The following is a 12,852-nucleotide window of genomic DNA, read 5'->3' as shown; positions in this document are numbered from 1 at the left end:
TGACAGCTCCACCTAAAGCCATTCTTAGCATTTGGGGTGAGCCTACAATACAAGTCTTTGCCACAGTTCGGAGGTGCAGGAAGACTCCTGGTGATTATGATCACAAACACAGGGCCAGCCTGAGGGTTTGGGGAAAGGTTAGTGTGCTTATTCATTGGCTTATACCCCAAATTGAACTGACTCTTTCACTTGCTTCCTCCACCCCACCAAAGCTTTAGTCTGAGTGTGTCCATATGTACACGTGTCCCCTCTTCTCCCACAACTGTCTTCGCACTTTTTTCCGTGCTGCCCATTAGGCATGGATAGGGTCCTACCAAATTCACAACCATGAAAAATGCATCAAGGACTGAAATCTGGTCTCCACCCATGAAATCTGGTCTTTTGTGTGCTTGTACAGAGTTCATAGAGACCAGCATTTCTCAAATTGGGGGTCCTGACTCAAAAGGGAGTTGCAGGGGATCACAAGGTTATTTTAGGGGGGTCATGGTACTGCCACCCTTACTTCTGTACTAACCTCAGAGTTGGGCGGCCAGAGAGTGGCGGCTGCGGGCCAGGCAACCACCTCTGAAGGCAGCATCCTACCATGCCACCCTTACTTCTGCACTGCTGCTGGCAGTGGCTCTGCCTTCAGAGCTGGGCTAGCGTCAAAAGATGCAACTATCCTAGGCCAAACTATTAAATGACTCCCCAACCCAGCCCTTAGGGTTACGGAGGCCATCCAGGCCAGGATTCTGAAAGTAGCAGAGTGTCATTGTAAACCCTGTGCACTGTCCCAGTATTGCCTTGGCCTCCTGCAGCAAATGCCAAAAACACCTTATTCAGTTCTAGTGGGCAACACTAATTGTCTCACAGGTTGCGGATAGGGAAGGGGAGTTCAAAAATCAAAACACTGACTAAAAATACAATCTAATATTTTTGGGTTGACCTGTGGGGCTGGCAATACTGCTGTGCTCCTGCCTACAGCGGGCTGCTATTAGCTACCTGCCAGGAACAAGAGCTCAACTTGCCTCTTTGCCACTTGTTGCCCAGCTGTCTCTCTCCTGGTCTGGCTCTCAGGAAGCCTGTGGCTCTGTCGCAAGCATAATAATCCCCTTTGATCTGAGAATATTATTTCCTTTTTCCTGCAGACTGGCGATTCAACAGGGCAACCCAGTGCTCTGCAGTCTCCATTGCTTTCCACCCAGCTCAGCAGAGAGCAGGGGCGGGGCGGGGCGGGGCGGGGGGGGGGGGGGGATCTAGTAATGAGCCAGCAGGTTCATTAATTACAGGTCTTTATAGTAAAAACAAAAAATGTTGTGAGCATAGTTCCTGTGCTTTTGCCTTTTATTATAATTTTTCCCCTTCTCTCCCATTCTTCATTTGTTGTTTTTATTTTAGACTTTGTTTCTCTAGACCAGTGGTCTCCAACCTTTTTACGCACCGGATCACTTTTTGAATTTAAGTGCAATTCAGGATCTATCCCACCCCTTCCCCCCGCCCTGCTCATTCCACCCCCACCCCGTCACTCACTGTCCCCCATCCTCACTCACTTTCACCAGGCTGGGGCAGGGGGTTGGGGTGCGGAAGGGGGTGTGGGCTCTGGGCTGGGGCAGAGGGGTTCAGAGGGTGGGAGGGGACTCCAGGCTGAGCCTGGGGCAGGGGTGCAGGAGGGGGTCAAGCTGTGAGAGGGAGTTTGGGTACAGGAGGGGGTGCCAGGTGTGGACTCTGGGAGGGAGTTTGGGTGCAGGAGGGGGCTCCGGGCTGGGGCAGAAGGGCTTCCGGGAGCAGCACGTGGCCAGGGCAGGCAAGGAGCCTGTCTTAGACCCGTTGCACTGCAGGACTTTTAGTGGCTGGAGATTGCAATCAACTGGCAGAGACTCCAGGGTCAACCAGTTGATCATGATCAGCCAGTTGGTGACCTTGGCTCTAGACTGTGATTTAAAGGTTTTAGAACATGTAGAGAATGTCATTTTCTTGTCACAGAGTAAATATTCCTTATGGACACAAATTCTTTTAGCAGTTGATTAAATGTATTCCATACTGGATTAAATTTACTCATTCTGTACTTGTTTCAAAACAGAGTCAACACAGAAGTAATTTTCACTGTATTGTTATTGGCAAGACATGCACATAACAGAAATTAACATTTTTTAGCTTGAGTCATGCCACTAGAGGTAAAACTTGCAAGCTACTGACTTAGTTTGAAACTTCAAATACTTGTCAGACTTTACAATTAAAATGTGAAATGCAAAACAAAACCCAGGCCCCTTTTGAAATCATTTACAGACTCACTAAAGTGCAAATTTATTGCTGCCTCATGGAGAGTTTTTAGAATTCAAAAATCTCTTCTGTCTTTCTTATTCTGTCCTGGTTTAGCAGTTGTTACAAAGCAAAAATATGTCAAATTGTTTTTTAATGGCTGCTGAGTACAAAAGGAAAATACTAGTATGTGGATCCATAATGTAAATTTTACAAAGTCCTTGTATAAATAGGGACAGTTTGAGAAAAATCTTTGGGGGAACACATTTGTTTGTTTGCGTTACTAGGTAACATTACACATGACAAACTCCTTTTTGGATTTCTATCGGGAGGTGGAGACTGCCAATCACTGTCCTGGGTGGGATTAACACTGGAGTAATTCACTGCTTTGGCAACTGAAATGCCTCAGTTTAACATGCAAGACCAAAAAAGTAGAGATGGTAGTTTAAATATAGAAGGGGTAGACAGAAGGAAAGAGCTTGATTCTGCTCCCACTGAAGTAGATGAAAGTTTTTGATAGTGCATTCTTTGGGAGCAGAACTGGGCCCATAGTGGGCAGCACAGGATTTAATTTTAACTATATGTTCAATAATATTTTGAGGGTACAGTTAAATTATTTTGTAGTCAATTTCTGTGTGTGTGTTGTGGAGATGGGATAAATCTGAAGTCGTGACATTAGCAGCCAATGTGAGTGTAAATAAAGTGATGATAAGATTCCATTCCAATTTGTTCCTAAAGTAACGATAACTCTTTGTGATAATGGAAGAAGTCCCTGTTAATTTTGTATACTCCTAAAATTTGTGTGACTAAATATTGTTCATATTTTAGGAAATTAAAGTGGTAATGTTCATCGAAACAGATAGCTCCTTTTTTCTGAGCAAGAATTGGTGAGCTCAGTATGATGTGTAGTCTCCATTAATTACATTGACACAATACAGATGTACAGGGTTTTGTAGTTTTATTGAACTCACAAAATACAACAAAATATACACTGGAATTCTAAACCCATTAAAGTACAGTATCATATCAGGTAACATTCACTCTGTGTGTAAAACTATATTTGTCTTGCTTCTCTATATTTTTCTCCATAACAGAATCACAATCAAATAGCACAGTAAAATATGCAGTAGCAGGGCTTACATTTCTGTAATGGAAAGGAGAGCTAATACTGCATACTTGAGTTTGCCTGGTTAATAAAGCTGCCACTAACCACTGCTACAGCTAGAGATCAAAATCACAATGTGTTTACATTTGCAAACAATTCTTTAAATGAATCTGTTTCCCCTTCCCTCCCTTTTTTTTCTGTTTTAAAGAGTGACTTCATTGTCTTCAATGCTGTTATGGTCTTGAGTGTCTTCGGTGCTCTCAGAAGTTTGATTGCTATCATTGACTTCAGGGATACCATCAACCTGTTGCAGGTCCTCAGTTTGGGCCTGCTGCTGTTCTGTGCTTTCATTGCTCACGTGACTGTCTTCTGTGACATCAGGTTTGCTGTTGTCGCTGTCTGCCTCCACACTGTCAAGCTGCTGTTGGCTGTCGTTTTCCATGCTCTGATAGTGCGACCTGCTGTTGACTTCATTGCTGTCCTGCACGTTACTTTTGTCATCCAGTTCCACGCTAATGTCAGATTTCCCTGGCAAGCGGTGTGCAGCAAGTTGGGCTTCGGAGGAATCCACCTGCTGGCTTTCTGTGTCTGGTTTGCTGTCATCCTCCTCTGTGACCTCATGTATGACGAACTGTGCCAAACATAAAGGTAAAGCATAATTAATAGGCATCCTAGATTATGAAGAGCCAATGAATCACTAAACACTGCAATACTCCACCAAAACAGGGTATGCCTTTTGAGTTCAGGTGATCTTCAAGACCTATAGGTTATTGGAGGGAGGGCACGAGGTAGGAGGGGGAGCAGAGGAGGTACTGAGACTTGGCTGAGAGCAGCCTGCTCCAGGCTGAGGAGGAGGATCAGGGGGGTTCCTACCTGCTCTTAGGCCATTCCACCCCTCTCTGTCCCATTTCCTGCTCCCCAGCCAGATTCCAGGCCCTGAGACAGCTACTCCAGCCCCGCTTCCTCCTGCTTTCACCGCTGCACCCCCCACCCATGATGTGCACAAGTTTAGGCAGGGATCAAGCTCCCGAAATATTTCCATTGCGAGGGCGCTTGTCCTCCTGGTTCCACCTCCCCTGAGGTTATCCAGGTTCTGCAAAGCACTGTGTACATTTCCAGAGCTATAACAAATGTTTTATATAGCGCTATACGAAACATCAGTTCAGTATTGGCCTCGGCTCTCACACAGGATTATACCATGAGGCTGCTGGCCACTTGCAACAGTGGGACTATTTTCCTGTCTCAGTGCATATAGGAACATCATTCTTACTAACTTTAATGAGTTATGTATCCATAACAAGTGGAAACGCACCCCTCTAATTTTGCTTGTGACTTGTCAATCTCCTCCACAGCTAATGCCCACAAAGAAATTTCCGTTTTGAACATCATCCTCCATTTATGGTAACCCGGGAACCATTGCCAAATGGTATTTACCTTTCCTGCAGCTTCGTAGAGCTTGCTAGGCTTCTCCTTATGGTATACGTCTGCCAACTTTGCTTTTGCCTTCACTCTGTAGTCCACGCTGTCTCCTCTGCCTGAATTATCTCCTCTTGTGGGGAGGGCAGGAGTTAAAGGTGTAGTTTCTGGGGCATCAGTGGGAACACTGGTGACACTATCCTCATCTGATTCATCCGTGTCATTGGAATCATTATCATCATGATCACCATCATCTTCGTTACTTACACTTGCTGGCTCAGGCAGGCTCTAAAAAGCATAGGAACAATTTAATAGTGCAGCATGCCATTGCATTGTTATAGATGTGAGGTTAATATTATTACTGTCTCTCTCTGTGGCTCTCGCAAAGTGTATTACACTGTTGTACATTCTAAAGCTGAGGCAGACAGATAACATCCTACCATGGCATGGTAAACGTGGTAGCAACTCCAGGTTACTTCCATGATGAGCAGAGAGGGCAGAGCCAGGTAGGAAAGTGGGTGCTAATCAGGCAGAATGTAGCAGTATCTTAGAAATGAACTAGTGGCTTGGTGCACTTGGAGCAAAATGTGGAGAAGTGTGTGTGAGCGGTGAAGGGGGGGAAATCAGCAACTCTGTGATGTTCCCGGCCTCCTATGCTCCTAGAATCCGTGGGTGCTGTGGTTCTGGGTGGATTTCCTGGTAACAATTTGTCCAGAAGTTACTTCCAGTTGGCCCAGCAGTAACTGACTTTCCACAGCTACCGACACGCCTCGAGGGGATTTCAGCAAACACTTCTACTCCTTCCAGATAGGACAAGCGGGAGGGAACTACACAAGTAGATGATTGCAGAGTTTCCTAATCCCTTTGTGGAGGCAGGGGATAGCATGTGTCCTAAGGTTTGTCCTTCCAGTTTATGTATGTTTTAGTAGGTTTGTTCATTAATTGAGGTTTTGTCATAAACGGTTTCACTACAGATGCAGAATTTGTTCAGAGGCTGACATCCATCAAATACACACTTGTGGATCCCTTTGCTTTAACACTATGTAGATTTTTGGGGGGGATCTACTGTGCTGATTTCTTCAATCTAATTAGTAAATCAGATCCCATTCTCCCACGGCTTCAGTGGGAGCTAATTACATTTTGCAGCAGGAGAATAGAGCCTCGGGCTCTGTAAACTGCTGTGCAAACTATAGAAATCTGGTTGCTTTATATTTTATTGATCCTGCCAGGAATTTTGTTTTATTTAGGAACAGATGTCAGAGGAACTACTTTGGAAGAGAATGTTGTTAGAAAAAATAGATATTGGGATATGATTGCTGCTGTGCTGTATACAACAAGGCTTGAGGTCTAGATGAAGACTTACCTGCTGCTCAGTGTCCTCAACACTTTCGTCTGAAGAAAAACAGTCCTGCAAAAGAATATGAAAAGGAAATGTAAATGTGGAGAAACATATCTAATACAGCTGGTAAAAAAATTATGACAATTCTCACACAAAAATTGTGGAAACAATTCAAATGTTTTCGACTTTGAGAAATTTTGACCAGCTGTTCTAAAAATGGCAACAACAAGAATTGTGACACATTTTTGTAGGAAACTAGAAAAATTTCCACCTGCTCTAATTTTAACCTTCTTTGAGGTTTATTATTCTGGGAGATGATAGAAGTTCCACGCTTGCTATAGTTACCATTGTGGTAACTAAGGCTCTTATATGCTACCTTTCTTACTGTACACAATTTTCCTACCTAAGCAGGGTTTCTATAAATTTCTCTTCTAACCATTTCTGCAGGTAGCTATATAGTGTGGCTTTAGATACCTGCTGAGGTGGTACCAGAAGTTCTTGTGTTTGTGCTGGTCTCACACGTGATTGTGTATGCACATTCTGGTGGTGATGTCTGTGAGAATTATGGTTCCTGGAATCCTGGAAATAAAAATAAGAACCAAGGTCACAATTCAAGATGAAACAGATAGGAGCATATGACTTGAGGAGAACACAAATGGTGAAGCTGCTTTTCATGCACATATGGCATGTGAAATACCTGCTCTCTTTGTATCTCTTTTTTTTTTTAATCATTTACTAAGATGGAATAAAGTGCAGAAGAAGTCAACAATCCAAATATATATTTATATGTGAAAGGACATAAGATCAGAGGTGTGTCTGTACCAAACTCCTGGAGGTAAACATTCCTGAACCTTGTGAAGGTTCAGATCAGAATTCTGCAGCTGGTTCTTGTGTCAGTAATAATCAGAACACTCTCTCCTCCTCCACCCCCAGAACCAAACACCTCCTGGTTTTGGGGAAATTTGGATTTGGATCCAAATGTTGTGGGTTGCACCACTCTCTACATAAAATACATATAATCAAACAATGGGCTTAATTCTCCTGTCGTTTACACTGGCATAAATCAAAGTAACTCCATTGAAGTCAATGTAAATGAGAGGAGAATCAGGTCCAGTGCATTTATTAGCTTACTCATTCCAACCCTGCAGGCATGCTATCACTATTCCAGTTATTGGTCTGAGCCTGTACTGGTGTGTGACCTGATTACCTGTGGTTACTAGGCAATCAGTATGTGAGGCAAGGGTTAAGCATTAACTGGCACCTGGACCAATTTTGTCATTTATTTTCTAAAGAAATAAACAGAAGAGTCCCTTGCCCAGACAGGATGCTTTCTCTCTCAAGGTAAGAAATGAGAACGTCATTGACTGATACAGCTCTAAGTAAGGAGCCGCGTGGCACGACAATGCCCCAGTGTGATCATTAGGAGGCACAATCTCCTTCAGGGTATGTCTACACAGCAAAGAAAAACCTGCAGCTGGCCCATGCCAGGGCTCACAGGGCTTGAGCTGAAGGGCTGTTTCATTGCAGTGTGGACATTTGGGCTCAGGTTGGAGCTCAGGGACCCAGGGTGCAGGATGAGCATGCTTTCTGCCACACCTCTTAAGGGGTGCCACATACTCCCCATTGGGCACCTGCGGAGCTGCGTGGAGGGAGAGAAATTATGTCCCCACTTCCTCATTACCACTCTGTGCTCATTTGGGGTGGCCAATGCTTCAGATGCAGTAGAAGGGAGCCCTTACTATGCCTCGGCTTCTTCCCCTCCTTGAACACCTCAGCTGTAGCTAGTCATGTTCTGGACTGTCGGAGCCCAACTCTCTCTTGACTAACATATCTGGAGTCTCAGTGACTTCACTGGGGCGGCACAGAGTATAAGGGCAAAGTGTGGTGTGTGCTCGTTAAATCAGCAGTATCTGATTTAGAACTATTTGACAAATACATGCAGCACACACATCCAAATGCGCCATAAATTAACCTTTCCTTTGACACTATCCTATGTTGTGCAGAGCACCTCCTGGCAGGTGCTGAGTGCCTTCAAATCCATTCGAGCTGAGGAGGTGGAGTACTCCACAGGATCAGGCCTTTGGATAGTGGGCTGTTGTATACATTTATCAGACTGTTCTGTCCATGCATTTAATGTGGATCTATCTATTTTTGAATATGAAACTCATTCTTAAATACATTGTGACTTTTGCAAAATATTCTGCAATACATTTAATAGCATACCGTGGTGTAGTGCATATATACGGTAAATATACTAGTGAAACTTACCAAAACAATTTTGTTTTATAATGAGGTGTCCTTGATTTTAAAACTCATTAGTTCCACTTCTATGGTAACTTGCGAGATTCTGGGGTGATCTTACAGCATCAGATTCTGATACCCTTATTCATCCTGAGTCGTACCATACTCTGAGAACAGTCTAATTGAAATTAATGGGTCCATTCATGGAGTAAGGTGCTACTCAAGATGAATAAAAGTATCAGAATCTGGCCCACAGTGATTGGTGTGAATCAAGGTCATATTGTAACTCCTTTAAAAAAAAAAGAGTTTGAGTTTAAAAGTTTGTGATTAAACGAATGGATCTATAAAGATACGCAAGGGCATGTCTTTTAAAGGTATTAGGCCAGATAGCCAGATGGTGTAAATTGGCATAGTTCCACAGAAGTCAATGAAGCTACACTGATTTACACTAGATGAGAATCTGGCCATAAAATTCAAGTTAGGTAAAGTTTTGTCAACAGCTATAGTTATAATGAATCAGAAAGTGCAATTTAACATAGCTGAGGTGGTGACGCTTAAATAAGATGTAAAGGAATGATAGAGAAGTTGGATTGTAAAAAGAGCTTACATGGTTTTCTTCAGAGCTCTCTGAGATGGCACGACGCTTCAATTTATTCACCTTGAGGGGAAAAGAGAGGAAAGAAATTTTCAGTATACATTCACTGTTAATATATGAAGGAAATATACAACTTTTTGCTTGTTGTTACATGTCTGATATACTTACTGGTAATGCAAAGGCGATGCTGATGAGGCACAAACAAAGCACTGCAATCTTCATTGTGATATTTTACCTGGAAAAGATATTATAACTGTGAGTTGACAATACCAAAAAATTGCAAGCATACTATAGGCTTTTTGTTTCTCTCTTTGTGTTCCACTGTGCTCAGCTGAAGTTTCCGCTGAGGATTCAAACTCTCCATGCCAACTCTCTCTGTCTCTACACCCTCTGCCCTGTTCTGCAGGAGGAGGGGAGCAGAAGCTCAATCATCCCACGCCAGAAGAATTAGCTGTGTAGATTTTTAATTCATTACTGAGTCTCTACACAAGTGTTACAAGAATTTTAAACCTGACACTTCAAAGTGCTAAACCAGGAGCTGAGGATGGTCAGTCTCTCACAAAATGTAGTCCTGCAATCTGGTGATTTGAGCTAATGAGGGAAAAGCTTTAGAAATAAAAGAAAAATGCTGATAAAGGACCGATTTAGTTTCATACAAACAAAGAAAGCAAGACAATTTTTTTTGTCTCCCTTACAGTTAGTATAAATCTAGTTTTCAGAACATAATTTGAATTAAAGTTGCAATAAAATAAATACAAAAATCAATTTATACGAACAAAATCTGCTTTTTGGTAGATCAAGAATTTCCAGAAACTTGAAGCAAAGAGGCCATGTATCTTATTAGATATTGAAGGACAAATTAAAAAACAAAACAGAACACCCAACCAAACCAAAAAATGAAAAACCCCATGCAGAGTCTATGAGAAAAGGAAATTTGAGACAGAGATATTTGCTTTTAGGGAAGGAATACATTAGGTGTCCCTAAATCTCTGACTGCCAGAAGGTGGGACTGGACAACAGGGATGGATCATTCAATAAATTGGCCTGTTTTGTTCATTCCCTCTGAAGCATCTGGCACCCGTCACTGTCAGAAGACAGTATACTGGGTGAGATGGACCATAGGTCTGATCCTCTATGACAGTTCTTATGTTCTAAATAATGCATTAAACAGATGCTGTACTAGAAGTAATGAAATTTCAATTGTTATAAAAGAAAAGTAAAATATCCCATCCAGGGTGCTCATTCAAAGCCCTGCAAGTCTGCCAGAAGAGCGTGGCATGTGATGTGACAATGATTACATTTTGGCAGTACACTTGTTTTCAAGTGGCAGCTTCAAATTTCTAGCACTTGACTCAGTAGCAGGAATTTGTCACTTCCTCCATCCCTAAATGAACAAACAGATCTAAAATGATAATTTAACATAGTGTGCTGCAGCCCTCTTTAAGACAATTTTACTTCTCTGAAGGCTCACCCTTCAACAGAGGAATTAGAATGTTTTTAAAGTTGAACTAAAAACTAGACTATTTAAAACTCTACTGCCTGAGGTTCACATGAATAAAAACTTAACGCAGCACCAAATATTAGGTAGTGAAATGTGCATTTACCTTTCAAGGTGTCTGGATCAGAAGATTAGAATCTAAACTGTTGTTAGCTTTCACTGTGCAGCAGCTCAAGCCAATTTGCTCTGAAAGGATTCAGACTTCCTTTTCTCTCCTCTTCTACTGCTTGACATCTGCAACCTTCTGGAATTTAAATGCTGTTCCAGACATCAGCCAGCCAATCCCCTGGAGGTGGAAAGGATGAGGTCATGAGGTTTCTTGCCACTGTCCTGCCCACATTCTCCTACACTTCCTCTTTGGTTTTGTGGCTTTCAAAGCAAACAAAAGCTACTCTATGGTTAAAACGTTACTTATGTTCAATATCATTAACCAGTTAGAATACACAGCATTCAGTATCACGTAGGAGGACTTCAGGGATCACATATGTTCTACTTTTGTTTAAGGTAGAATCAACAGTTGTCCAGAAGTCTTTCATTCCTCCTTCCAAGCTTGGGAGACAAAAGCTCTTAGTTAATGTGTCATGGAGGATAAAAATCTGCCCTTAAAAAAGGATGGGTCAAATTCTGCTCTCAGTGATGTGTGTGTGTTACCCCATTGGTTTCAGTAGGATTGCACATTGGGCACTGGGAGGAGAACATGGCCCACTAGTTTTTGCATATAAATGATAGGGATGTTGATTTTTATGCAGAACTCCCAGCTGGTGTTCTGCTTCCAGAAAGTTGACAAGCAGGGTTGGCCCTAGAGTCACTGGAGCCCTAGGTAAAAAAAAAAAGGTTTTGCCCTATCTCCCATATTTCTCCCTGTTCTCTTCCAGCTACTCGTCTGTATCCTTCCCAGTTTCATTTCTGCTTTCAAGGATGTTTCCTGATGTCAATTCAATCATTTACATTGGGTACCTTTGGTGCCAAATAACTACATCAAAGTACTCTGGAGTGTAAGTTTTAAAGCAGGTGCAGTCGGATTCTTGGACATGTTTAGGACTAACGGCGCCCACTGCTCAAGAGTGAACTATAGCAGGGGTGGCCTTTGGAAGTGAGGGACCATGTGGATTGAAACTCCATAGTTGTAAAAGAGTGATGTGGTACAAGCCAATTGATGGTCTCAGTACTATTCCAGCAAAGCCTTCCTTAAATGTATTGCCCTAGACAGATCATGCTTAGTTTGTTGGGTGTTGAAGAATCACTAAGTACCCACTTTAATTTCCTCAACACAATAACTAACTTTAATTTGACACAGAAAGAAAAGTCCATGTAGTATTTTAGGCCTGGTCTACACTAAAAAGGGGGTTCGAATTAGGGTACGCAAATTCAGCTACGTGAATAGCGTAGCTGAATTCGAAGTACCCTAATTCGAACTACTCACCCGTCCAGACGCAGCGGGGTCGAACTCCGCGGCTCCCCCGTCGACTCCACCACCGCCGTTTGCAGTGGTGGAGTACCGGAGTCGACCGCGGCGCTTCCAGAGTTCGAACTATCACGTCTAGATCAGACGCGATAGTTCGAACTCCGAGAAGTCGAACTCACCGCGTCGACCCGGACGGTAAGTGTAGACTAGCCCTTAGAAAGCAAAACAGCCTTCTAATTTCCAACCTGTTGGGGAAAGGGCATCTTTCACTTTATCTCTGATCTCAGACAAAGCTAGATTGCATAATTAAACTAGAACATCAGTTGTGACGAGGTATCATCTTGCATCCGAAGAAGTGGGTATTCACCCACGAAAGCTCATGCTGCAAAAACATCTGTCTATAAGGTGCCACAGGATTCTTTGCTGCTTCTACAGAACCAGACTAACACGGCTACCCCTCTGATACTTGACATCTTTTGTCTGTTACCAAGCACTTCTAGTTAATAGGAATTTAGCAGGTACCCATTATTCTCATATAGTTAGCCCATGTAGAGCTGACTGGAGATAATGAACTCTTTTGTCGGATGGTTAGAAATACTGTGCAAAGCACAGCTTGAACATCAGGGAGGGATTTTCAAAAATACTCAGCACTAGCCTAACCTTAATCATTGACATTAGTAGGAGAAAAGTTAGATCAATGCAGAGAGCTTTTGAAAATCCCACACCTAATTTATGCATATGGCTGCTGCTGATAGCAATATATGGACCTTTGAAATATTGCTGTAGATTCCTAATTCACAAGTATGTTGTGAAAATTAATTCTTGTTTGTAAAGTGCTTTGATATCCATGGAGGAAAGATGCATTATAAGTGTGACCTAAGTGTTACCTGAGTAATAGTTCTAAAAGTGTATAATCAAACTCTGAACATATATGTCTAGAATGAATAACTTAAACACTTTGTAAGACTCTCCACTTCTGAAGTCAAGTTGCTGTAGTTTATAACTAATGTTTTCA

The 12,852-nt window shown here is 42.5% G+C and overlaps 1 protein-coding gene across 1 annotated transcript; it reads right to left on the bottom strand.

The window, feature by feature from the left end:
- Nucleotides 1–3,179: 3,179 nt before the first annotated feature.
- SPP1 (secreted phosphoprotein 1) lies at nt 3,180–10,687 on the bottom strand. The gene is made up of 7 exons (XM_045017538.1): nt 10,539–10,687; nt 9,103–9,169; nt 8,947–8,997; nt 6,573–6,677; nt 6,123–6,167; nt 4,778–5,047; nt 3,180–3,974 (listed from the first exon to the last, which is right to left on the bottom strand). The coding sequence occupies exons 2-7, from the start codon at nt 9,154–9,156 to the stop codon at nt 3,546–3,548; spliced, it is 954 nt and encodes a 317-aa protein (XP_044873473.1). The 5' UTR covers nt 9,157–9,169; nt 10,539–10,687; the 3' UTR covers nt 3,180–3,545.
- Nucleotides 10,688–12,852: the final 2,165 nt, after the last annotated feature.

This window comes from Mauremys mutica, chromosome 5 (genome assembly GCF_020497125.1).
Source record: "Mauremys mutica isolate MM-2020 ecotype Southern chromosome 5, ASM2049712v1, whole genome shotgun sequence".
Classification (NCBI taxonomy): Eukaryota; Metazoa; Chordata; order Testudines; family Geoemydidae; genus Mauremys; species Mauremys mutica.
This window is presented reverse-complemented; position numbering and strand designations above follow the sequence as displayed.

Coding starts and splice junctions, on each gene's coding strand:
- SPP1 (XM_045017538.1), bottom strand. CDS start 9,156: ATGAAGATTGCAGTGCTTTGTTTGTGCCTCATCAGCATCGCCTTTGCA. Junction 6,168..6,572: donor TTCTGGTACCACCTCAGCAG/GTATCTAAAGCC, acceptor ATTCTTTTGCAG/GACTGTTTTTCTTCAGACGA. Junction 5,048..6,122: donor TTGAGGACACTGAGCAGCAG/GTAAGTCTTCAT, acceptor TATGCTTTTTAG/AGCCTGCCTGAGCCAGCAAG.